The following is a 25,532-nucleotide window of genomic DNA, read 5'->3' as shown; positions in this document are numbered from 1 at the left end:
GGGCCGTCTCCCTGACGGAGGCCGGGGGCCCCGGGAAGGCCGCCGGTGCTGGGGCGGGGATGCCCAGCCAGCCCCGCAGCGCCCGGCCCCCACGCCGCTGGGGCTGGGCTTCCTCCCTCAGCAGTCAGGGCCCGTGCTTGTGTCCGGGGCTGGGGTGGCTGCAGGAAACGGGAGGCCCTCTTGGCTGCAATGGGGAGGAAGTGGATTGGGCAGGAGACAGGGCAGCCGGGCTCCATGGTCTGGAACCAGGGTCCCCTCCACATCCACAGGGAGGCGGCCCCACGTCTGGGAGTGGGCCAGGGGCTCACAGACGTGACATGGTGGGAGAGAAACGTGTCCCAGCAGGGTGTAGTGTGGTTTTGGTGCCCGGCGGCAGGGACAGCCACACTCGGAGGAGGCAGGAGACACCTTGAGGGGGCGAGCGGCCTGGCGGACAGGAGGTGGGAGGTGGAGAGGGACGCACGGGGACCCCAGGTTTCTGGAGCGGGCGAGCCGTGCCCTGTCGGCTTCGGCCGCGTGGTCGGTGGGTCTCCAGCCAGAGGCCTCGTGCAGCCCCGCGGTGACTTGTGGCAGCAAGTTCCCCGCTTGTTTTGTAAACACAATTAGTCACATATGTTAACCCCATTATTAATAGGGCATGAATACTGTCTTCGCTCCAAATCAGCTCCTCTCTCTCTGCTTAATTTTAAAAATTAATTTTCTGGAAGTGAATTAATTGCCTTGCGTAGGGCTTTGACAGGCATTTACTAACGAGCAAAATCGGGTCTCCCGAGGCTTGAAGGTTTAATGAATGGGCCTCGACGTCAGACCATCTTTGGCGAGAAAAACTGCCCTTGGCTGCCAAGTACAGGTCACTTCCCAGCGAGTGCGTGTGGAGGCGACGCCCTGCCTCACCCCGGTTGGGGCCTCCGTGGCCCATCCTGGAGCCAGACTGTCCTCCTTCCTCGGTGCCCCCCCCTCCCGCCCTCATGCCAGGCCCCCAGCCCTCTGTTCTTAGCCCCTGCAGAGTGTGCCCACCGCCTTCCTGGTGCCTTCGGGGTCAGAGCCATTGGAACCAGGGGCCACTGAAGCTGAGCCCGGGAGCTGGGGGCCACTGGGGGCCCTGAGTGGGGGAGCAGGGTGCCTGCTCTCCCCATGTTTGGACACTCGGCAGAGTCACGGGGTTGTGTCTGCCAGGATCCCGGAGAGCAGGGCGCGGGCTCCCACAGGACAGGAGCAGCTGTGTCCCGGAATGGTCATGATGGCGTCCCAGAGCCAGGGTCAGCCCGAGACACATCAGCATGTCCCTGCCATTTCAGAACACAAAACCCTCTCCGCTCCCCCCCGCAGCTGGCTCCCGCTCCTGCCTTCCCCTTGCTGCCTGCTCCCGTGAGTGACGGGTGGACAGCTGCCCCTTCCTCACCACCCCAGGCCCCACCCTGCAGGGGCCCGGAGTCCGAGGGCCAGGGGATGACTCAGTCAGTGCGTGCTGCGCTGCACCCCCTCCCGGGCCCCCGCTCGCCCTCGCTCCCCTGTTCTCCCCGCCCAGCCCTCTCCAAGCCGTGGGCCTCCCTCCACACCTCCAGGCTGCGGCCTGCACACGTGGCCCTGCTGGGAGCAGCTGCTGCAGCTGCGCGGCCCGCCCCCCTCTCCTCTGGAATTTGGAGGGAGGGATCACTGAAATCCTGCCTCGCTTTTTGGCCACCACAGCCAGTCATGTGGCTTCCCTGGACGATTTTCTAGAGAAAGAATATAAACCATTTTTGTTGGCTTTTAAGATTACAATATGTAAATGGAACGTTTAGTTACTAACTCTCTGAGGAGTTGGTTCAATCAAGACGGTTTCTTTTCCTTAGCATCTCGGGGGGACCCTGCGCCCCTGCCTCTCCCTTCTTTGTGAGAAGCCCTGGCTTGGCGAGCCCAGGCAGCTGCACCAGAGCCCCAGCTCCAGCCCCGGGGACTCTGCAGCCTGCCCCCTCCTTCAGGGGCTGGCCCCGGGCAAGTTCTCAGCAGCAGCTGCAGCAGCCCCACCCCGAGCCTGCCCGATGGCAGCAGCTGCCAGTGAGCCAGCAGGCAGGGCTGAGCCCCTCGCCCCTCGCACGTCCGCTCACTCTGGATAGCTGGGGGCGGGGGGGTGAGCACAGCCTCGCCTAGCACTCGGGCCCACACCCACAGGCGCCCTTGCTGCCCCTCCTGCCGCGTGTGCCACTGGGAAGGCCCTCGGGCTGGGTGGGGACCCCAAGTTTAGAGGGCATTGCCCGTGCTTGGCGGGGACCCCACTAGGAGCCCTTGAGAGAACCTTGCAGACTAGCTGGGGTGGCACTTGTGCCCCTGTGAGCAAGCTGAGGCCTGGAGGGCGGCCGCACCCTGCACTCAGCTCCGCGGGGGAGGTGGAGGGGCCTGCTCCTCCCCTCGGGCCCCAGGGAGGTTTTCAGGACGCGCTGCTCCCGTTTCCTGTAGAACACCTTTATGAACCGCTGTTGTCACACAGCACGCCGCACACAGCCCTTCTGGGAAAGTTTAAAGATACAGGCGAACGGGTCAGAATTGCTTCTTCCAAGCAAGCCCCCCTGGTGGGGACGGGCAGGCAGAGGCCGGCGGGCCTCCCCCGCTGGGGCCCTGTCGCCGCCCTGGTGGTGAGCCTCGTTCCTCCGGGGCAGCCGCCCAGGGACTCTGGAGCCGTGGCTGACTTCCAAGAAGTACTTTATCAGTTATTTTTAGAGCTTTAACTTTTTCAGGAGGGACTTGCAGACTCCCTGCTTTCATTCTCACAGAGCCTTGCGGGGAGGAGGCGGTAAGGTGGCTCTTTCTTTAGAGCCGGTCGGAGCCAGGAGGCCGGGCAGGAGGGCGATTGTGATCAGAGCCACGTGCCCACGGGAGCAGCTCCCCTTCAGGCCTCACGTCTCGCAGCAGCACTGCTGACGTGGAAGCACCAGTGGAACACCATTTCCTCACCAAAGCCAGCTAGCCTGAGCCTGGTTTGCTCGGTTTGACGTAAATTTACTTTTTCCCACACGTGCTAGGCCTGCCCCGTTTGGGCCTCCAGGGCACCCTAGGGTGAGCCACCTGGCGTGTCCTGGGAAGCCGGGGTCCCTCTTGGCGGGGTGAGTCCCATGTGAACATCTTGGCAGGAAGAGGGGCCAGCAGCCGATTGTGGCCCCCATGGGTCATCTCCTGGACCGGAAAGCCATTCTGCCTCCCAGATTTCCTTACCTCATCGGGGGGGGGGGGGGGGGGGGTAGCGACAGCTGCCTGCAGGGCACACTGGGCCCTGGCATGGCTGGCAGTCCCAGCGGCCCCTCCCTTCCCCCTGCCAGGCGCAGCTGATGCTCTTCAAGTTCCCTCAGCTGCCCCTACCCCCTGGAAGTCAGCCTCCTGCCCCCGCCAGCCCCTCCGGGGTCCCCTCCTGGCTGCTAGGTCCCAGGTAGGCTCCTCCATAAGCATCTGTACCCAGTTTTACTAGAGGCTCCGAGTGACGGGGTCCGGCTCACATCCTCCCTCGGAGGGGATGAGAAGGAAGGCTGAGAGCTGGCCGGGCGCTCCCAGCTCCTCGGTGTCTGCGCAGCCGTTCCCAGGCCCTCCCCGGCTCCCCGCACAGGCCGCTCTCCGCCAGAGCTGCCCATCTGCACGGCGCTGGGTGGCACTGGGGCGAGGAGCCAAGAGCCCGTTTCCGTGTTGGCCAGGTGGCCTGGGCCGGAGCCCCGAGGTCCGAGGTTCACAGGCTCGGTGTGTCAGGCCTAAAGCGGGAGTCCACCTGTTGGGGACCCTGAGACAAAACAAAACAGGCTTCCCAGGATGCAGTGTGGGGCTGTGGAGACCATGGGCCTTCGGCCCTGATTGTTACCAAGTTCCTGTCTCTCCATTTGCACACACGTACTCCTGCCTCTCGCTCTGTGCGAGGAGTGTCTGAAAAGCAGCCCGGCACCCTGGCAGGGCGGCGTGCGTCGCCTGGGGCTCAAGGTTCCGCGCCAGGGAGCCCGCCACGCCCAGCAGGAGGCGGGCGGGAAGCAGTCACCCCCCCGCCCCCCCCCGGCCGGGGAGGCACTGTGTGACATCACGCGCCCTATTAACATCCCTTTCGTTGGGAAAGGCTTAGCCGCTGTGACGGCAGGGGGAAGGCCGGAGTTCCCGTCTGCTTTTCCCGCTGACGTGCCCCGGCTCCATCTTACGAGCAAGGCACTGGCGTTCTCAGAATTCAGACCGATGCAGAGTCAGAAGGCCCAGGCCTCTCCCGTGTGCCTGCCTTGTATCCCCAGTTGCATTCGAGTGCACCCCGGGGGGGCGGAAACAGTGGCTGTCCTTAGGCCCAGCTGACATCATGAGCCACTGTTACTCACAGGGTCCCATTTTACAGATGAGCAGGCTGAGGCACAGAGCGGCGGGGTCACTCAGCCCGGCTCCTGCAGCTGTTCCCATGGAGCCTCCCCAGGTCCCACCCGTGGAGCTCTGTGCTTCCCAGTCATTACTGGCTCTCCCAGCAGCCCCAGGGCATGGAGGCCCGGCTCCGTCCGGGTCCGTCCGTCCGTCACCTGCCTGAGGTCACACAGCCAGGCAGCCGCTGAGGCGGGCTGGCACTGGGAGTCTGCCCTCCTCGTCTTCCCCACCCCCCCCCCAACATCACCTGGGCCTCTGCTCCCCTGACAAGTCACCCCGGGGAAAGGGCGCCCCGCCGAGACCTGCCCCAGCTCGCCGAGAGCCGTGCCGGGCCGCCCTGCGCAGCCTCGCGGTGCAGCCGGCCCCAGCAGCCCTCCCCGGCTGGGCGCCGAAGCCCGGGCCATTCTGGTTGCTTCCACAATGAGCCCCTGTGGCTGGGGCACATGCTCCCTCTAGAACTTGTGGCTTCAGCAGGCATGGTGGCCCGTGGCCGCCTGCTCCCGTGCATTTCCTGTGTGTCTGTGTAGTTGTCAGAAACCCTGTCTCAGCGCCCACCCCGTCCGGGCCCTGCATCAGAGGCCGGGCAGGCTGCTCGGGGTCCAGGTCTTGTGGCTGGACCGTGCGTCCCTTTGTCTGTCCGGCCACAGACCGCAGCAGGCCCGCCCCCCGGCCCCTGGCGGTCCCAGCCCAGCCCGCTCTGGGAATCAGTGGACATGGCCCTGTGACAGAGCACGTCTCAGCTTTAATACCCAGACTATATATAGACCGCGGTGGCCTGGCCCAGCAGGGGGTCAGGAGAGCTGGAGGAGAGTGTGTGTGTGTGTGTGGGGGGGGGGGGGGGGGGGGAGAGGTAAAAAGCCCCCGGGCCAGTTTGGGCAGGAAAAGTGATAAAGGGCTCCTAGCAGCAACCACACTTCAGCATTATTTGAATTTGGAGAAAAAATAGCATTCGTTGTAATCACAGATGATTCTCATAGGAAGTTAGGAAAGAGGGAAATTAGGAACGCGCTGGTTTTGTATTTGAAAAGATGATCTGCGTAGAGGCGTGGCCTGTAATACAGTTAGCACATTATTAATTATTACACAGTAAGGAATTATATGACCTTGTTTGCATTTTTTAACTTGTTTTTCTTTTATGTGAAGGCAGTTTTACTTATTTATTTATTTATTTATTTTGTGAAGGCAGTTTTAAAAAAAAGTTTTTACGTAGAGTCCTAAGAGGTATTTTCTTCATTTTAAAAGTTTTATTTTTATAGAGTCCATCCTGTCAGCTGTGTTTGAATACGTAATGTGTTTTATAAAAGTGTAAGTCCCGCTAAGTGAAATGTAGCTTCTGGAAGAAGATGGTGAATTCCTTTGAAAGTTAATGTGAGTTGAAAGCAGGCTCCACAGCCCTGCCCCAGGGCCCCCGGGTTTCTGAAATGGGGGGTGGCTGAGAGGTAGCAGGCTGCAGGGTGGCCCCCCGGCCCCTCGGAGTTCAGGGCTGAGTGAGCTTAACTCCTTCCTGGCCAGGAGCGGTGGGGGGGGACAGTGGGCCTCGGTCCCGCTCAGCCCTCTCCTGCCAGAAGCCTGTCGTAGAAGTAAACGCCAGGCAAAGCGCGCTCTGGGGCCAGGGAAGCGGGAGAAAGGTGACCGGGCAGAGCCCTGGCCGGACCTGAAGCTGCCACGGGGGCACGAGGCGCAGGGGCCGGTCTCTGAGAGACTCGGCCAAGGGCAGGGCCCAGAGCCCCTCCGTGCTCACTCGGACGGACGGACGGACGGACGGACGGACGGTGCAGGGCCCCGGCGTTCTGGTCTGAGCTCGGGTTCTCTGGGAGCGGCCCCTCAGCCTCCATGGAGTGGGAGCCAGGGGGCGGGTGCAGAGGCCCAGGGAGGGACCTGATTGGCTGCCCAGGTGGCTTGATTTACCACCTGGAGGACTAAGCCCAGGAGCCCGGAGACAGCCTGCCCCCGCTCCCCAGGGCCAGGACTGGTGGGCCGGCAGAGCGCCCAGCCCACAGGCGGTGGGGGAGGCCAGGGACAGGCTCCCTTTCAGGAGGCAGCAAGTATTAAAATGCCGTCTTGTTCCTCTGGCTGCTCTTTCCAGGCTGCTGGGGGGAGATTTTTTTCAGCAGCTCAAGTTCCCCGAGAGGCTGAGGGTGTGCTGCTGGACAGAGTACATTCCCAGCCTCCCGTCTCCCCTGGGGCCCTTGGTCAGGATGGCTTTGGGCAGTCACCAGAGCACGGGGCTTGCCCGTCATTTGCAGGGGATGAGGCCAAAGCGTTTGTGACTGTTCTACTACACCCTTCTTTTCAGTGTTTCACATGTCAGTGTATCGATACTAATCGATATCAGCTTGTTCCTAAGCCTTAATGGACATGAGGTGTGAGAAGGTGGGGGCGGGTGTGCTGGGCCCCGGGCAGCAAGGGCAGTGGAGCACAGGAGCAGGGATTCTGCGGCGGCGGCATCTGCTTTTTCAATTGGCTGCACCGTGAAGTGCCTCACTCGGGCCACCGGCGTCCTTGGCGCGCATCCTGCTTCACGAGGGCACCGGGGAAGCCCTTGTCCCTCCGCCTGGCCGTGGTCTGTCCTCAGTGTCCCGGGCACACCAAGAGTGCCTGTCGGGCTCCTGGCTCTCGGGGCAGGGGTGACGAGGCCAGGGGGCAGGGGAGGTGGTGGGCAGGAGCCGGGCGACCCTCCACGGACAAGCTGCTGGGCTGGACAGTTATACGTATGTCAGAGCACCTCGGGCCTTACTTTTTCTGTTTTATTTTGTTCAGTTTTTATTTCTTAAAAATCCACCTTCTGCCGGGACCGGTGTGGCTCAGTGGATAGAGCGTCGGCCTGCGGACTGGAAGGTCCCGGGTTTGATTCCGGTCAAGGGCATGTGCCTTGGTTGCGGGCACATCCCCAGTGGGGGGGGGTGCAAGAGGCAGCTGGTCGATGTTTCTCTCTCATCGATGTTTCTAACTCTGTCCCTCTCAATTCCCCTCTGTGTAAAATCAATAAAATATATATATTTTTTAAATCCACCTTTTAAGTTTCCTTTTCCTTTTCTGTACCTCACTTAAAAACAGACTTAGCTTTTCTAGACGGCCTGCTCTGTCTCTTCAGAAACAGCCGTTGCCGTGGTGGCTCCAGGGCTGCAGCACCTGACACGGGCTCCTAGACAGAGACACGCTCTGTGGCGTTAGCTTTCCTTCGCCAGAAGTTTGGATGATAAAAGTCTTAACAGTGAAAACAAGACCAACAGGCAGATGCCCAGTCACTCATTGTGAGCGCCCCTGTCTTTGCAGGATGTTAAAATCTTCGGTGAGGACGGGACATGCAAAGTGGTGGAGATTCCAGTGGACATGAAGTCCCGGGACCTGTGCCAGCTGCTGGTGTACCGCACTCACTGCGTGGATGACAACACCTGGTCCCTGGTGGAGTACCACCCTCACCTGGGGATCGGTAAGGGCAGCATGCAGCCACACCCCCCACCAGCTGCACAGCGCCGTGTCCCTGCCTCTTCTCTCTCCCCCCACGTGTCCCCTCTCCCTCCCGTGCCCTCTCCCCCACACACGCCCTGGGCCGTGCTCTACTGTCTGTGCGTGGCGCCAGCTGTGGTGGCTGATGCTCAGCCAGAGCGGGCACCTCTGCCCGAGGCCCAGCCTCTGCCGGGAGGGGGTGCCTCTCCCTCACTCGGCGTCCACGCCGCCCAGAGCGGAAGCCCCGTCCATGTCTCACCCCCGCACGCAGCAGGGCTCCGAGGGGGATGGGCGTGGAGCTCCGGCACCTCCGCGCTCGCCCGCCTTGTCCGAGGCAGGGGGCCGGCCCTGCGTGGCCCCCCTCCTCCTCACCGAGACGATTCTCCCCAGAGCGCTGTGTGGAAGACCACGAGCTGGTGGCCCAGGTGGACAGCACCATGGCTGGCGAGAGCAAGTTTCTGTTCAGGAAGAATTATGGCAAATACGAGTTCTTCAAGAACCCCAACGTGAGTCCCGCCTGCTCAGCCTGGGCTGGAACTCGGGGTTTCACGGGAACAGAGCAGAGCATCGGGGACCCGGGGCAGCGGGCAGCGGGCAGCGGGCGGGCCTGGGCTGCGGGGGGGCGAAGCCCTTCCCTCGACGCCTTCCCCGCAGGGGGGGATTAGGAGCGCGGGCTCTGCCTGAGCAGGTTGGCCCGAGACTCAGCAGAATGAGAGCTTACTCCCCCAAGGAGCAGATGTCGCCTTGTGGTGGTCTGGGAAGGGCGAGTGGGGAAGTTACTATCCAGGCGTGCTGACTGGTCTCCTGCTGCGTCTTGGCTTTTCTGTTTTGGGGGCATGAGGGGGTAGTGCTTGTCTGGTGAAATGCCAGGACAGGCCTTGGGCCTGCGCAGTGTGCAGAGGGGGCTCCGGAGCTTCATTGCTCTTCACGCAGAAGTAAGAAATGGTGCCCCCCAAACAGGCTGTGCATGCTGGCCACTCCTCTCCAAGCTTCCGGAGTGGCGTGGCTCATGCCGTGACCTGGTCGGTGCCCCCGAGGCGTGAGCGCACACTCCTGTGCGGCCCGGCAGGCACAGCATTAGGCGCTCCGCGTGCCAGGGACAGAGGCGTGCACAGGGCAGGGCCACCCCCTGCACACCCCGCCTCACACCGACGGCGCGTGTCTGTCTCCGCTCCTCAGAACTTCTTCCCGGACCAGATGGTCACCTGGTGCCAGCAGTCCAACGGGGGTCAGAACCAGATGCTGCAGGTACAGGGCCAGTGGGCCTCAGGGTCCCAGACCGGAGTCTTCCCTGGAGCTGCCACAGCCTCGCAAAAACTTGGAGCAATTTCATTCTTAATCATGGATCAGCCTCAGTTCTTAATGGAGTTTAGAGAACACATGCTGACCTGGGCAATCCGCTGGAGGCAGCTCCTCCAGCGTGAAAAGGCCCTGGGGCAGGACACTTGCTGTGGCTCGGAGGGGGCAAGGCAGGAGGGAGGCCGAGGGCTCTCAGCCCATCACGGAGCCCCTGGCATGCTCGGCTAAGGGTCCTGCTTGGTAAAGCGCGGGCCTACAGGCCTAGAAACGGGGCCTCCGCTCCCCTGCAGTGGGGGGGGGGGGGGGGGGGCACTGCCTCAGGAGGCTTGTGCTGCTCCAGGGAAGGCGGGAGCAGAAGAGGGGACACTGCTGCCCCTAAATGCATGTGCAGCGTGCACGTGCCAGGGAACTGTTCATGCAGGCAGCCCTGCTGCCGCCCCACCCAGTGTAAAAGGAGCCAGGGGAGGGGAGCGGGGATGCAGCCCCTAGCCCTCTTTTTCTGCTGGTTGGTCACCACCGGCGTCTCAGCCCCTGAGAGGAGCCTCAGAGCCTGGGAGCCCTTTGCAGGCCTCTCCCAGGCCCCATGGCCCCAGCACAGCAAGGCCCAGAGGCTGATGGCTGCTTTACCGCCTGATCTGAAGTGGCTCCAGGAGGGTTGGCCCAGGTGCACCCAAACTGTCCACGTGTCCCCGCTCAGTCCGGTCCCTCCCGGCCGCACCCCAGCGGCTGGGCCTCCCTCGGGAGGAGGTCACTGGGCCCGGGCTGTCGCCCAGGGGTCCGGGGAGAGCTGGTGTGCAGATGCGCGCGGGCCCTCAGGGAGTGAAGGCGGGCACTTCCCGCTGGTGCTGGCATGGGGGGGCTGTTGGCAGACCTGGCGGAGGCTGGAACACAGGAAACGGGGCCTATGCTCTAGCTGCAGTCAAGGTCCACGTAAACGCGGACGCTGGCCGTCCACGCCAGTCGGACAGAACGGTGAGGATTTGAAGAGGGAGTTTATCATTTGAAAACTCAGAAACAGTGCTTCAGTCGTTCAGAGGGCGTTAGGATGCCAGAAGCTGATGGCGCCTCTGTAACCGTACCCGATCCCCTGACTCCACATCCGCCTTTGACAGAACTTCCTGAACACCAGCAGCTGCCCCGAGATCCAGGGCTTCCTGCAGGTGAAGGAGCTGGGGCGGAAGTCCTGGAAGAAGATGTACCTGTGCCTGCGCCGCTCGGGGCTCTACTGCTCCACCAAGGGCTCCTCCAAGGTGAGCTCCCCGCCGGCACGCCACGCACACGCCATGGCACGCCGGACACGCCACCGGCACGCCAGACACGCCACTGCAGGCAGGCGGGCAGGTGCTGCAGAGTGGGCGGGGCCTCCCTCTGCCTGCTCCCGGGGTCCCTTGGAGCTCCTGGCTCCCTGTGCACTGGCTGAGACAGCGGGTGACCACGCAGACTAGAACCTGCAGGCTGCACCCCTCCCACCTCAGGCTCAGCCAGCTGCAGGCTGAGGACTCGCTCCGTCCTGAGTGCCGTTACAGATATTTGAAGGAATGAGTGCCGTTTTGCATGTATCCCCACTGGGAAGAGGGCAGGTGAGGGTGCTAAGCACCAGCCCGATTTCCTGCTGCTCCAGGGGTGTCGGGGGACTGGGAGCCGGGGAGCCAGAGAGAAGGCAGTGGGTGGCAGGCCTCCTGCCTCTGATGGAGATGGAGATGGAGATGAGATGGGCAGTCACTTTCCCAGCGCCTCGCTCTGGCGTCTGGCTCCCTCCCCCTCCTCGGAGACGGAGCCTGGGGCCTGTGTGCCCGGGGCTGGAGGCAGAGCTGAGGGAGGATGGGGCCGGAAGGTGAGCCGTGGGAGCTGCAGGCCTGGTGGAGTCTGACACAGGGAGTGGACGGGACCTGCCTGGGAGCCTGTGCTCTTAACTCTGACCTTTGGGCTCGGAGTCCCCCCACCCCACCCGCTTTGCACTTTGAATGTTTGGTTCTGACTTGGCAGAGTGCCAACGCATTCCCAGTCTTCTGTCTAGGAATGGGGAGGGCTTTCTGGTGGGGGCGGGGCGACTGGTTTTAACTTAGGGATTCTCTTCCACGTGGCGCCTGTGGAATGTCTGCGGGAGGCGCGCAGCCTGCCCTCTGTTGGCCAGGACAGGAACAGCCGGTCCTGGTTAACCCTGCCTCCGCCTCACAGGAGCCCAGGCACTTGCAGCTGATGGCTGACCTGGAGGACTGCAGCGTCTTCACGGTGATCTCCGGCAAGAAGCAGTACCACACCCCCACGGAGTTCGGCTTCTGCCTCAAGGTAGGCCCGCCCTGCAGCCGCCTCCGCCGGCCACTTCAGAATTCAGGCTGTGCGGCTTCCTTGCTAGCTGCTTCTCTCTGAAGCCAGCAGCCCGGTTTCACACTGGGGCTCCTCATCCGTGTGGAAAGCTTTCCTGGCGTTGCGAGGGGTCCGTCCCCGAGGAGCTCGGAGGCCCCGGGGAAGGCGTGGTGGCTCAGGCCCCTGGGGGACGCCCAGCCAATCTGTGTGTGTGAGTGTCGCTCCCGTCCTGCCGGAGGCTGAGGCGGGCTTCTGATTGGCTGTGGACACTCACCACGTCTTCCTTTACCTCCTTTAAAAGCCAAACAAAGTGCTGCAGGAGACAAAGGAGCTGCGGGTGCTGTGCGCTGAGGACGAGCAGGGCCGCCTCTGCTGGATAACCGCTTTCCGCCTGCTCAAGGTACGTGCGTCCTGCCCGCGGCTTGTCCGTCCGCTCCGGGGTCGCCACCCTCCTGCCCCCGGGGTCCGGGAGCTTCCCCGGAGGCTCCAGGGGAGGGCAGAGCCAGGGCCGACCTGGCCGGGCAGGCAGGACGGCAGCATCCCTCATCTCCGCGCTCGGTGCCCTGGTGCCCGTCCGGTGAGCCGACGTGAGTGCCTCCAGGCACTACCACCGTGCCCGGGTGTGGGGGCGGAGGGGCCGGGGCCAGGGTCGGGGGAGGGGGGGGGAGAAGGACCAGGAGTCCGGGCACACGGAGCTCGCAGGAGGGTGAACTGCTTTCTCGGCAACTCTCAGACTCCCTGCCCGAGGGTGGGGGTCCCCAGGCACAGGGACTCGGCAGCACACCGAGTGGTGGCCAGGGCAGGGGGTGCCGCCAGGCAGCAAGTTCTGAAGGAAGTTGAGGGGCTGGGAATCGTACCCCCGACAGCAGCTTCTCAGAGAGGCCACAGCCCGCCTGGGGTGGGAACCCCCTCAGCTTCCATCCCCACAGACGTCTGAGCAGACACCCCTCGGGCCCCTGTCTCCCAGCCCGGTGCTCACAAAGCCCGGGAGAGTTAGTTGATCAGGAGGAACTTGGGGGAGCAGGATCTGGAGGGAAGTTTGCTGGCTGACCTGGGGCCAGCACAGGGCGTGGTCCAGGAACCCCGTCACTAAGCCCCCAGCCCCACTGCCGCTTGCAGCTGCACAGACTCGGGTGCAGCCGCCTGGAGAAGCAGGCGCAGCGGAGGTGGGCACAGACTCCCCTCCAGACGCCCAGGAGGAGCCGCTCGGCTCCCGCGCCTCGGCCCCAGAAGCCGCTGTGTGATGTTTGCCCTGAGGGGACAAAGAGGGTCTGCAGCGATGTTTTACTGTTGCCTGGGAAGGCGGTGCTGAGGTGGGGGGTCCACGCCTTCCAGGCCTGCGGGGAGAGTGTCCGGGCGCCCACCCCCAGCCACAGGCGCGCTCTGCAGAGCAGGGCAGGAGCAGCTCGCGGGGTCCCCCTGTGGAGACAGAGGGAACTTCATCAAAGAGCCAGGAGCAGTGTGCTCAGAGCAGGCACTGGGAAGAGGGTGGACCTCTGTGCTCCCCCACTTTGCCCACGCCCCTCCTAAGCATCTGAAATCCCGGTGCCCCTGACACTCAATCCTGGTTATTCCGAAAGCGAGCCTGCTCACGGAGGAAGCCTGAGCGGCCAGGAGTGTGGTCTGCACACGCTTCCAAAGAGCACGGCACCGCGAGAGAGAAAAGTGCGAGAACAAAGGACAGGGGAGTCCTGAGGGAGGAATCACTAAGAACGTGTTTAAAAATAATATGAAGTGAAATGGAAAAATAGCAAATAAAGTTTCAAAACACAGGCATAAATATGCCACAGTATATATTTACATACTGTTCATGAGGCCCCTAGAACCATAAGAATGCAAAAAAAATCACTATGAATAACTTACCCTGGAATTGCCCTCCTTAAAACTTCAGTTGGCCGAAACCAGTTTGGCTCAGTGGATAGAGCGTCGGCCTGATGACTGAAGGGTCCCGGGTTCGATTCCGGTCAAGGGCACATCCCCAGTAGGGGGTATGCAGGAGGCAGCTGGCCGATGTTTCTCTCATCGATGTTTCTAGCTCTCTATCCCTCTCCCTTCCTCTCTGTAATAAGTCAATAAAACATATTTTTAAAAAATTTCGGTTGCCCCTGGGATGTGCACCTCACACTGGGACCCGATGGTGTCGGGGCTGGAGGCGGAGGAGGCGGCACGGGGAGAGCAGAGCAGAGCAGCCACGGTGTGAGCAGAGGTGGGAGATGGTGCGTTCTCCGTATTGAGTGATGGTTTTGGTCTGCACACGTATGGCCTGTTTTGGGAAAAGCAAAGTGAACCGGGCGTGCGGGGCTCTGAGGGGCCTCCCTCCCCTTCCCCCTCCCCCTCCCCATCCCCCCTCCACTCTCCCCTTCTCTCCTCCCCTTCCCCCTCCCCTTTCCCCTTCCCCCTCCCCCTCCCCCCTCCCTTCCCCCCTCCCCTCCTCCCTCCCCTCTCTGCTTCTCCCCTCCCCCTCCCCCCTCCCCTCCCCCCCTCCTCTCTCCCCTTCCCCCTCCCCCCTCCCTTTCCCCCCTCCCCTCTCCCCTTCCCCTTCCCCCTCCCCTCTCCCCCTCCCCTTCCCCCTCCCCTCTCCCCCTCCCCTTCCCCCTCCCCCCTTCCCCTTCCCCCTCCCCTCTCCCCCTCCCCTTCCCCCTCCCCCCTCCCCTTCCCCCTCCCCTCTCCCCTTCCCCCCTCCCCTCTCCCCTTTCCCTCCCTCCTCTTCCCCCCCTCCTTCCCCTCTTCCCCCTGCCCACCAGCACTGACTCTGCCTTTGGCTTTGGCCCGCAGTATGGAATGAGCCTCTACCAGAACTATCGGCTCCCCAACCACAGAAAGCCAGCCTACCTGAGCTCTCTCTCCGGACCCGCGGTAAGTGGACCTGCCGCCCTCCGAGCCAGGCCACCCCTCAGCTCTGCACACCAGCCGCCGCCATGTCTCATGCAGACGGGGTTGGGGGGGGGTGCAGCCTCCGCAGGCCCCACCCGTGGAGCTCTATGGTCCCAGAGAAGCAGCCTGCCCGCACCCATGCCCAGAGGCCGCCCCATCGCCCGCCCCGCACCCCGGCAGTTCAGGCGGACGCTCCGCCCCATGGCAGGCGCACGGGCTCCCTGAGGGTTGCCCTCGCCCTTAGCTTCCGGCCTGAGACCTGGGTGCCCTTGGCCGTGCCACGGTCCTTCGCTGGTGAGCGGGCAGAGGCCACGCCGCCTCCCGAGGCCCAGACTCGTCCTCCCACTGCATGGTCTGCGAGGCCCGTGGCCCTCCTGGCCCTGGCCCTCCCGCCAGAGGAGCCTGTGTCCCTGCTCTCGTGTGCCCGCACGAGGGGGCATTTCTGTCTGAGGAGACCAAACCCATGGGAGCTGAGGGCCCGTCTGTCGGCCCTGAGCTCCAGCGCGCCTCAGAGCTCGGAGGACTGCTTCGCGCGGAGCGCCCGGCAGCTCCTGTGTTCACCCCCCCCACAGCGCAGTGTCTCTGAGAACTCCCTCGTGGCCATGGACTTCTCCGGACAGACCGGGCGCGTGATCGACAACCCCGACGAGGCTGAGAGTGCAGCCCTGGAGGAGGGGCACGCCTGGCGGGTGAGACACGGCCCCTCCGCGGGCCCTGCCTCGCTGCCCGCACTGCGGCGCTGTGTGCGCCCCGGGGGGAGGTGGCATCGGCACTACCACCACAGCGCCGCCCCCTGCCCCCGGCACCCAGGAGGGACCGGGACGGGGCAGGGGCGTCTGGTCCCTGCTGGGGCGTGTCAGGGCCTGGGTGTGCGGGCCACAGAGCCCACGCCTCGCAGCCCCACCCCCGACCGCTCCGGGGCCTTGAACCACCCCTCAGGTTCCCGACCCTGAAGACGGTGCGGAGCAGGAGCTGAGCCTGGCTCACCGCGCTCCTGAGCCGGAGCGTGCGGGGCGGCCCCAGCGGGGGGGTGGGCTGTGGTTTCTGCTGAGGTCCGTCCGCCCCCCCACACTCTCCGTGGGGAGCGGGCGGGCGCCTGCACGGTGCTCCGGCTCTGCCTTACCCCGGCCCAGCCCTTCGTGCTCCGTGGCAGACAGCGCGGGCACTCGGCGGGCCCCGTTCCCCCGGCAGGACGCCTGAGCAGCGTGGACGGGGTGGGCGGGCTGCCCGCTGCTGGCAGCACTGACGTGGCGTTTCCCTTGCAGAGACGCAGCACCAGGATGAGCGCCCTGGGCGGCAATAGCCCCTTGGCTCATGCCTCCCTCAACACCGGTACGTGGGCCGCTGTGTGCGCAATGGAACCCGCCCCCAACCCCCATCCCCCCCTACACCGTCCACCCAGGGTGTCCGCTCCCCCCACACACCGTCCACCCAGGGTGTCCACCCCCCCACACACCGTCCACCCAGGGTGTCCACCCCCCCACACACCGTCCACCCAGGGTGTCCGCCCCCCCACACACTGTCCACCCAGGGTGTCCGCCCCCCCCACCGTCCACCCAGGGTGTCTGCCCCCCCCACCGTCCACCCAGGGTGTCTGCCCCCCCCACCGTCCACCCAGGGTGTCCGCCCCCCCCCCACCGTCCACCCAGGGTGTCCGCCCCCCCACCGTCCACCCAGGGTGTCCGCCCCCCACACCGTCCACCCAGGGTGTCCGCCCCCCCCACCGTCCACCCAGGGTGTCTGCCCCCCCCACCGTCCACCCAGGGTGTCTGCCCCCCCCACCGTCCACCCAGGGTGTCCGCCCCCCCACACACCGTCCACCCAGGGTGTCCGCCCCCCCACCGTCCACCCAGGGTGTCTGCCCCCCACACCGTCCACCCAGGGTGTCCGCCCCCCCCACCGTCCACCCAGGGTGTCCACCCCCCCACACACCGTCCACCCAGGGTGTCCATGGCCTCAGGAAGGGGCCTGCCAGCCACACGGCTGTGCCCAGGGCAGCTCTGCGCAGGGCCGGGACTCACCTCCCTCTCTCTCTCCACCTCTCCGCCGCCGGCTCCAGTGATTCACAAGAGCCAGCACTGGTTCCATGGCCGCATCTCCAGGGAGGAGTCCCACAGGATCATCAAGCAGCAGGGGCTGGTGGACGGGTGAGCGTGCGGGCAGGTGCTGAGGGCGCGATGGGGAACCTTGGCCTGGGCATGCGGGCCCCAAGACCCGCGTGTGTGCGTGTGCGTGTGCGTGCACGAGTGTGTGTGCGCGCCGAGTCTGGGTTTCACACTGACGCTGTCACCTTCCTCCCAGGCTCTTCCTGGTCCGCGACAGCCAGAGCAACCCCAAGGCCTACGTGCTCACGCTGAGCCACCACCAGAAAATCAAAAATTTCCAGATCTTACCTGTGAGTACCCACGTCACCGCTAGCCCTCTCCGCGGGTTCTGTTTCGAGTCACAGGCCAACCAGACTGCGGGCAGTCATGGCAGGCACCTCCACGCTCCCGGGGGAGATGCTTAACGAGCTTCCCCAGAGACTGTCCTGGAAGGGCGGTGGCGGGCGGGGGGGGCGGTGCGGCCGGCCCGCGCTCTGACCTGGGAGTGTCTTGTGTCCCGCAGTGTGAGGAGGAGGGGCAGGTGTTCTTCAGCCTGGACGACGGGAACACCAAGTTCTCCGACCTGATCCAGCTCGTCGACTTCTACCAGCTCAACAAGGGCGTGCTGCCCTGCAAGCTGAAGCACCACTGCGTGCGCGTGGCCTTGTGACTCGCTCCGCGCGGCCGGCGGCTGGGGCGCCCTGCGGCCGGGGCCCCAGACCCGCCTGAGCTGGAGCCGGAGGGAGCTCACACTGGAAGGAGCAGGAGGCCTTTGCATGGTGGAAACACACTTTGATTCTGCGCCGGGGGAGCAAGCCGCTCCCTCTGGTGCCACACACCCCCCCCCCTCCCCCCCGGATAGTCCTTGGATGTCACAGCGAGGTGCTGCTGGCCCTGCCCGCCACGCAGGGGCTGAAAGCGAGTGCTAACGGAGGAAACTGGAAGAGCGTCCTGGCGGGCCGCGTGTGAATCATAGCAGTGATTGGAAATAAACTCTTGCCCTGGAATAATCTTGACAATTCAAACTGACATGTTTACTTTTTTGTATTGATCCCTCTTTTGCACTCCTTGTTTTCAATGTTGTATTCAGCCCCTGGTGGCGGGGACACGGCTGTGCAGCGCATACAAGACGGAGAGAAGTTTCACGCGGACGGTAGATGTTGCCGACGGAGCAGAGGTACCAGAGGGCGGCCGCCTGCAGGTCACCGCGGGCGGACTCAGCGTCCAGTGATCAGCGCCCCGCCCTCCCCCGTTTACCGGCAAAGCTTCTAAGGACATCTAGGTGTCACCTGCGGCCGCATTGGACACGCTTCGTGGACCAGTCCGGCAGCCACCGTCCGTCGCGCTCTCTCCGCACCAGGTGCCGCGCTCATGCTCCCAGGTGCCCTCCTCCGCAGCCAGGAGCCTTCGTTTCCGGGGACACCCGCGCCCGCCCGCCCGGCCGAGTCCCCCGCTGGTTGGAGACAGGCAGCTTTCTTGAGACTCTGCTACTCTCGTCTGCCCGTGGTCCGTCCGCCGGCGCCCCTGCCGCCTGTTCTAGAAGGATCACTGCCTGACCCCTGCGGCGGCCTGAGTCTCCTCATGGCTGTCCTCCCTCGGGGACTCCAGGCTCTGATAAGAAATGTCACCTGCTTGGCTTCCTGCAGAGACCCGCAGGTTTCCATGGTGACACGGATGGAAACATTGAAAGGGCACCATGTCTCCGCCCAGATTTGTGAGTTTCCATGGTGACACGGATGGAAACCTTGAGAGGGCACATCCCTGCCCGGATTGGCAGGTTTCCATGGTGACACGGATGGAAACGTTGAAAGGGCATGTCCCCACCCAGATTCACGGGTTTCCATGGTGACACGGATGGAAACATTGAAAGGGCACCATATCTTTGCCCAGATTTGTGAGTTTCCATGGTGACATGGATGGAAACCTTGAAAGGGCATGCCCCCGCCTGGATTGGCGGGTTTCCATGGTGACACAGATGGAAACATTGAAAGGGTATCATGGTCCAGGCCCAGATTCCCGGGTTTCCATGGTGACACGGATGGAAACATTGAAAGGGCACCATGTTTCTGGCCCAGATTCCCGAGTTTCCATGGTGACACGGATGGAAACATTGAAAGGGCACCATGTTTCTGGCCCAGATTCCCGGGTTTCCATGGTGACACGTATGGAAACATTGAAAGGGCACCATGTTTCTGGCCCAGATTCCCGGGTTTCCATGGTGACACATATGGAAACATTGAAAGGGCACCATGTTTCTGGCCCAGATTCCCGGGTTTCCATGGTGACACAGATGGAACCATTGAAAGGGCACCATGTTTCTGGCCCAGATTTGCAGGTTTCCATGGTGACACAGATGGAAACATTGAAAGGGCACCATGTTTCTGGCCCAGATTTGCAGGTTTCCGTGGTGACACAGATGGAAACATTGAAAGGGCACCGTGGTCCAGGCCCAGATTCCCGGGTTTCCATGGTGACACAGATGGAAACATTGAAAGGGCACCATGTTTCTGGCCCAGATTTGCAGGTTTCCATGGTGACAAGGATGGAAATATTGAAAGGGCACCATGTTTCCGGCCCAAATTCCCGGGTTTCCATGGTGACACAGATGGAAACATTGAAAGAGCACCATGTTCCAGGCCCAGATTTGCAGGTTTCCATGGTGCCACAGATGGAAAAATTGAAAGGGCACCATGGTCCAGACCCGGATTGGCAGGTTTCCATGGTGACAAGGATGGAAATATTGAAAGGGCACCATGTTCCAGGCCCGGATTCCCGGGTTCCATGGTGATAAGGATGGAAAAATTGAAAGGGCACTTTCTGGCCCAGCTCTGCGGCCTGTGCCTGATGCCCCCGGCCTAAGACCCGGCGCGGGAGGCAGCTGGCGGCCTCTGCCGCCTCGTCCCTCACAGCAGCAGGGGACGTGGACCAGCCTGGTCAGCGGGACACTGCTCCCACTCCGGGGCCGCTCGGACGGTGCCCGGTCCCAGAGGGGTGTCCCCAGTCTGAGAGTGGCCATGTCTTTCTTTCCTTTGGTCTCTGACGAGCACACAGACCTCTGTGGTGCAAGTGATTTTCTTGTCTAGTAGCAGTTCCGATGTTGACTGGCCTCTGAATGTGCCCCCACTGACCCCCCGAGGGGTCCCCAGAAACACACAGGCCTGGCCCGGGGCGCGCCCTGGTCAGTCAGTCCAGGGGAAGCTGTTACTCTACAGGCCACACTCTGGTTGTTTTCTGTGCCTGTCCATTTATGCAAATGAAGAAGTTTCAGTAGACGTTTTTAGCTATAGTTACTCAATTGTGTTTTCTTTTTTTGTACCCAGTTTATCTTTCATAGCCTTGACCCTGGCGGGCCTCCCGTGGTGCTGGCCGTGCTGCCCGCCCACCTGAGGGACTGACGTGACCGCCCCTCGCTGGCCGAACGTGAGCCTGAGCACGGGAAGGTCCCGGCCTCTCCCGCTGAGTAGACCAGGCCGGCAGTGAGGCGAGGCCCGCCGTCCCCGTAGATGGCTAGTGTTTGCGGCATTTCATATTTATACGCACGCGTTTTATTTAAAGGACAGCAGGAGCCCGACTCTGACTCAGTTTCGCATGTAGCTGTGTGCCCGGCCCGTGGCACCTTCCGGCCTCCACCAATCGACGCGAGTGCAGGCCTGGCACAGGGTCCTCGCCCTGCCCGGCCGGGAGGGCCCGACAGCAGCCGGTCCCTGGCCGAGGCTCGCCACCGCCAGCCAGGGGCTGAAGACATCGGCCTTTATTTTTGTATTTCGGTGACGTGAATGTAAACGGGACAGCTCAGGGTCGTGTGGAGCCTGTTGGGTTTTTCTCTGCCTGTGATTTCTTTTCTTTTTCAGTGATACTCGTGTAACCGCCTGGGCCCGATGGGAGGGAGGAGGAGCCGCGCTGCGGTGTCGGCCCCCAGCGTGCTGGGGAGAGTCCCAGGATGCTTTTTTGTTTGCTAAACTTTGAAGAAATATGTGCCTCAGTCTAGAAGTCTTGTCCTCTCTCCTCTGCATGTGGCCCTGGCAGGCTGACCAGCGTCTCGCCCCTCGGGGTGGGACTCGCTCGCCCTCAGTGTGACGCCACAGCGAGCCCAGGGTGCAGACGGCGCAGAGACAAGCTCTCCTCATGTGCTTTGCTCCTCTTTGTACATAGCTCCTCAGCTCATGAACCTAAGTACACACTTTCAGGTATTTTTGTACCAATAAGGGACTGGTGATCTGTTTCTTGTAATTTGAAATAAACATTAATAAACATACAGTGTTCTTCATTTTCCATGGTGTGTACTGTCTCTTTATTTCCACCCTCCAGCCGGCCAGCGGCTGAAAGCCCTCACGAGTGGTGTGGGATGATGACCACAGGCGTCTCCGCACTGGGGGGCGGGGCGGCTGGAGGGAACCGGCGTGGGCTGGTCTCGGTCATCACCGGGTGAGGGGCCCCGGCGGGGGGCCCGGGCCTGGAGCGCCAGGCGCCGTCTCCACTCGGACGCCTCGGTGCTCACACCTGACCCCCACCCAGCGGGCCGTCCCGGGCGGGACCTGGGTCTCCCCGTCAGACGGGAACTCGGCGGGAAGTCAGGAGAACGGCTGGCCTGGCCTCGCCTGGCTGCTGTCCTGGCCTCGCCTGGCCGCCATGTGCCTCAGCCGTCCCCCCAACCACGCAGAGAGGGTGGGCTGTCACTGCGGCCTCGCCCACCCGCAGGACCCCCCTGGGCCCATGCTCCTGTCCGTGTTCCCAGAGGTTCTCCGGGTCTGCAGCTCACCCCGCTGTGGCCCCAACCTGCCCCCCGCCCGAGTCCCCACCTCCCTCCCCAAGCTCCCGTCCGCCCTGCCCCTGCCCCCCGTCAGGCTGGTGCCCGCCCTCACCAGCTCGCTCCCGGGGCGGTCCCTCCCTGCGTGTCTCTCCGTGTCAGGCTGTCTCCACCCTCAGCGTTGCGCCTGCCTGCCCGGGGCCCTTCCCTTCAGAGCCGTCCCCGGGCAGAAGCCGGCAGCTGACGGAGAGGGAGCAGGAAGAAGGATGCGCGTCGCCGAGGGAGTGGCGGGTGGGAAGTCCGGCAAGGAGCCTGCTGACCCGAGGGTCTTGTCTCAGGACCAAGAGCAGCCGTCCCCGTGGCCTCAGACGTGGGCTCCAGGAGCCCGCTGTGCGTGGCCGACGTGGGGAGGCCCTGGCGGCTTCGAGGAGCAGGAGCCCCGGAGCTGGGACCAGCGGCCGCCGGAGGAGCACATCCCAGCTGAGGCGGGCGGGAGGCCTGTGGCTTGACAGCCAGCCTGCCCTGCAAGCTCTTCTCCTGCCCCGCGGCGGGCCCACAGCCAGCCACCCGCCGGCACAGGCCACGCTCCGCCGCCGGCGCTGGCGACCAGGCTGGCCGGGCTGCCAGAGCCCAAGGCGCCCCTGGGAGGAGGGGCCCTGCTGGTGCCGCAGGCAACCGCCATGCACCCGAGTTCTTTTTTCCTAATTCTCACCTGAGGGTGTTTTCCCCACGGGTTTTTATCTATTTATTTTGAGAGAGAATGGAAGGGGTGGGGAGAGAACTTTTTCTTAAATATATTTTTATTGATGTCGGAGAGGAAGGGAGAGTGAGAGTGAGAGAGAAACAGCAAAGATGTGAGAGAACCATAGATCGGCTGCCTCCTGCACGCCCCATACTGGGGATCGAGCCCGCAACCTGGGCCTGTGCCCTCGACTGGAATCAAACCTGGGACCTTTCAGTCCACAGGCTGACGCTCTATCCACTGAGCCACACCGGCTAGGGCGAGAGAGAACTCTGGATGAGAGAGACACGTCGAGTGATTGGTTGTCTCCTGCACATGCCCTGACCAGGGCCAGGGATGGAACCTGAAACTGAGGTCCTTGTCCTTGGTCAGGAGTCCGCAGGCCAACACTAACCACTGAGCGACCCGGCCAGGGCCACCCGAGTTCTCACAGTGTCCGCCGTGCCACGGGAGGCTTGAGGGAAGACGTGGGGGCGAGGGCCTGTGATGAGCCACAGCAGCATCCTGCAGGGTCAGCTGGCCTTGGCCTGGCCTGACCTTGGACTGCGCCCTGGAGGCTCACCTGGGACCCAGGCCGCCAGGACCCAGCTCAAAAGGCAGAATGCTGGGGATGCGAGGGGCCCCCGGGGGCGGCGGGGTCAGCTGCCGTCTTCAGCCGGGCTGCAGCTGCCAGCAGTGCCGCTGCAGCCCAGACACTTCGGGGCGTGGCGCTCAAGGGTCATGGCACATGCTACACGCCACACGCCACACGCCACACGCCACACGCCTCTGGAGCTGGAGAGGCTTGAGCTGTCACGGGTCACCGAGCTGCCACATGCAGGTTCCCCTGGCTCCCCGGAGGCGGGATTGAACCCGGCCGCAGCGCGGAGAGCACGGGGACCTGAGTGGAGAGGCGGGGCTTCTGCTGAGGGGCCCTGTGGTCCGGGGATGGTCTGAGGCCCCTCATGCCCAGGGCCCCCTGGGCCGGCTCGCAGCACCCCCTCGGGCTGGACCCTACCTGGCGCCCGCCCGCTCGGTGCCCGCCTCCCTGGGTGGGCGTGTGTGAGCCCCGGGCCCGAGGGTGAAGCAGTGGGATCGGGCACCCCCTGAGGGTTTCTCGGGGTCCGTTCGGGTCACGGAGTCTCCGGTCTCAATGAGGCGGGCCTTATGCCCGCACGCTGTTCTAGGACCAGGCTCGGGCGCTGCCCCCTGGGGAGATGGGCACTCGGTCCCCGGGGGCGAGGCTTTATCTCGCCAGAGCTTAATGTTTAACCAGCTGGTGAGGCTGAAAACCAAGGCCCGGCCTCGGCGTTCGCCGCTGCCAGGCAGACCTGCGTGAGCTCCCACCGGCTCCTCCCGCCACTTGCCCCCGCCGCCCTCCCCAGGGGCAGGCCCCAAGGACAGGACCCGGGCCTGAGTCTCCCTGCTGGTGCTAACCGGAGGGTCCTCACCGGAGGGCCCCGCGGGACACACAGCACCGCTTCGACCTCCACTCCACAGCTCAGAGGCCGCTCACAGGTTAATTCCCCGCGGGCGGGGCGGGGCGGGGGGGGGAGTGGGGGTGGTTACTGGCCCTCCACGCGTCTCTCCCGCTGCAGTCGGTTGGCGGGGGGGGGGGGGGGAGCTGGCAGTGGCCGTCCCTCTGTCCAGGGTCTGACCGGCGGTGCCGGGTGCGACGACCCAGATGGCCCAGCCCAGCCGCTGCCCCTCCGCCTCCCCCCCCCACGCCGCTGTCACCCGCTTCCCGGGCCTGCGTCTCCCCGGGAGCGGGTGCTGCCCCGGCCGGTTTGGCTCCGTGGGACGTGGGCGTCCATGGCAGCTGGGGCCTAAGCCACGGCCTGGCACACGGTCCAGCTCGCGGGAGGCCGAGAAGCATCGCCGCTCCCCTCGCTCCCCCCTCGCCTCCCTCCGCGGCACAGGACCCCCTCCTCACGCCAGGCAGTCCGCTCGCTCCCCTTTCTGAGCGATGCTCCCATCTCTGTGGCCTCGCCCCAAATCAGCGCCCCCCCCGCCCCCGGCCTCACTGCAGCTCAGCTCCGTCGATGGGGGAGACCCCTGAAGCCCGCGTCCATGAGGGGCATCGCCGGCCGCTGGTGGGGGCCGCAGAGACCTCTGCCCCCCGCGTCCTAGCGTCTCCGTCGTCCCCGCCCGAAGGGCCCTCCCCCGAGGGAGGCCGTCCCCGTCTCATTCCCGCCGCGGGCCCAGTGCCCGCACCACGCGCTGCCCGTCCCTCCGGCGCGTGGCTCCGCCGCCCGCGCTCCCCCCTCGGGGTCCCGGGCCCTCGCCGGCCCCCGGCCAAGCGTGTCCCCCGCGGACGCCCACCCTCCGCAGCGCCATCGGGCCCGGGTGAGGGGCATGACCCCGGCCTCTTTCCCCAGAGCACGCGGCCCCTCCTGCGTGGCTCCCGGGTCACCGGGGTTCCAGGGCCGCTGCCAGCCGAGCGGGGAGAGCCCCGCCCGCAGGGTCAAAGGGCCCAGCTCTGCCCGGCCTGGGCACACGGCCACCTGCTCCAGCGCCCCTCCAGGCCGGGGCCCTGCGCAGCCACAGCAAGGGGTGCGGCCAGCGGGCCTCTCCCCTGCCGGGGGCCCATCTCGCAGGCGGCCCCGCCCTCGGCCCTGCCAGCCCCTCCCTCCGGCGCCCTGCCCAGGCCTGCAGGTCCTGCCCCGAGGGCCCGGCCCGGGAGACGCTGGTCCTCAGCCAGGCCCACGGCTCTGACCGCCACAGGCCTGAGAGTGTGCCCCGTGTGGGTGCGTGTGCACGTGCCTGCCTGCTTTGTGTGTGCATGTATGTGCTGGGGGCATGTATGGTGCCTGCATACTATGTGCACGTGCATGTGTGTGCTGGGGTGTGGTGCATGCATGCTGTGGGTGTGTTTGGTGCGTGGGTGGGTGTGTCTGTATGCTGTGTGTACATGTATGGGGTGTTTGCATGCTGTGTGTGGTGTGTCTGTGTGTGTGTGTGTGTGTACACGTGGTGAGAGCAGCAGAACCACCTGCGCCTCCTGCCTGAGCGCCAGCCCCTCACAGAGGAGGCACCTGTCCTGCCCCGTCTGGCCAGGCGGAGGGAGGCGAGCCCTGAGGCGGGAAGAGCTGTGCTTTGGGTGCTGGCCACTTCGGGCGGAAGAACAGGGCTGTGACTCAGACCCTCTCCTGCCTCTGCTGCTCTCTGACCGAACCCTGAGCCTGTCCCTCCTGCCGGGGTCCCCGTCACCCCGGGGAGGAGAGAGGTGCTGGCTCATCCTGTGCCGGAACCTGCTGGCAACGAACAGAACCTGAGGGAGGGGGTGAGGATAAGAAAAAGACAGACGAGAACAGATGGGGTCGGGAGGGCTCAGACCCGAGGTCTGCAGCCGCGAGTTTTATTTTTCCAACCTTTAAACACAACCTGAAGGAGGAAATATTTATTTCAGGGAAATCGTGCAGGTTGCCGTTTCTGCTAACATGATGAGTTCCTGTACAGATAAGTTCCTTCAGCACCTGACCTTTTACAACCCCCTGACCTTTTACAATCACCTATCTTCCTCTGAACTTGCAGCTCCTTCTGCATCCGCAGGCTCCTATCAATTGTTTTAGCCTAAGGCAAAGACATCTGCAGTGAGCAGCACTCCTAGGGGCAGTAGTAATTTCCACTGAGGTTAATGGAAAGGGGGCACATGGAGAGCTGTGTCCTACACCCACGCCTGCACTCAGGCATATAG

The 25,532-nt window shown here is 63.9% G+C and overlaps 2 protein-coding genes across 6 annotated transcripts in view; both read left to right on the top strand.

The window, feature by feature from the left end:
• The window catches only part of GRB10 (growth factor receptor bound protein 10), an 88,397-nt gene extending 67,758 nt beyond the window's left edge, over window positions 1-20,639 (top strand). For all 5 annotated transcript variants that reach the window (XM_084896173.1, XM_084896175.1, XM_084896171.1 and 2 more), the window contains 12 exons: window positions 7,630-7,786; window positions 8,194-8,309; window positions 8,983-9,051; window positions 10,215-10,352; window positions 11,281-11,391; window positions 11,711-11,809; window positions 14,185-14,265; window positions 14,856-14,972; window positions 15,549-15,615; window positions 16,343-16,430; window positions 16,585-16,678; window positions 16,891-20,639. In XM_084896173.1, coding sequence (XP_084752299.1) covers window positions 7,630-7,786; window positions 8,194-8,309; window positions 8,983-9,051; window positions 10,215-10,352; window positions 11,281-11,391; window positions 11,711-11,809; window positions 14,185-14,265; window positions 14,856-14,972; window positions 15,549-15,615; window positions 16,343-16,430; window positions 16,585-16,678; window positions 16,891-17,037 — 1,284 coding nt within the window. In that variant the 3' untranslated portion in view covers window positions 17,038-20,639. The remainder of the gene's footprint in view (window positions 1-7,629; window positions 7,787-8,193; window positions 8,310-8,982; window positions 9,052-10,214; window positions 10,353-11,280; window positions 11,392-11,710; window positions 11,810-14,184; window positions 14,266-14,855; window positions 14,973-15,548; window positions 15,616-16,342; window positions 16,431-16,584; window positions 16,679-16,890) is intronic.
• A 2,513-nt stretch (window positions 20,640-23,152) lies between these two features.
• The window catches only part of DDC (dopa decarboxylase), a 30,535-nt gene continuing 28,155 nt past the window's right edge, over window positions 23,153-25,532 (top strand). Inside the window, exon 1 of the mRNA XM_084896180.1 lies at window positions 23,153-23,353. The gene's annotated coding sequence lies outside the window, so the exon portion shown is untranslated. The remainder of the gene's footprint in view (window positions 23,354-25,532) is intronic.

This window comes from Pipistrellus hanaki, assembly GCF_964339955.1.
Source record: "Pipistrellus hanaki genome assembly, chromosome: 10".
In the NCBI taxonomy this organism is placed as follows: Eukaryota; Metazoa; Chordata; class Mammalia; order Chiroptera; family Vespertilionidae; genus Pipistrellus; species Pipistrellus hanaki.
This window is presented reverse-complemented; position numbering and strand designations above follow the sequence as displayed.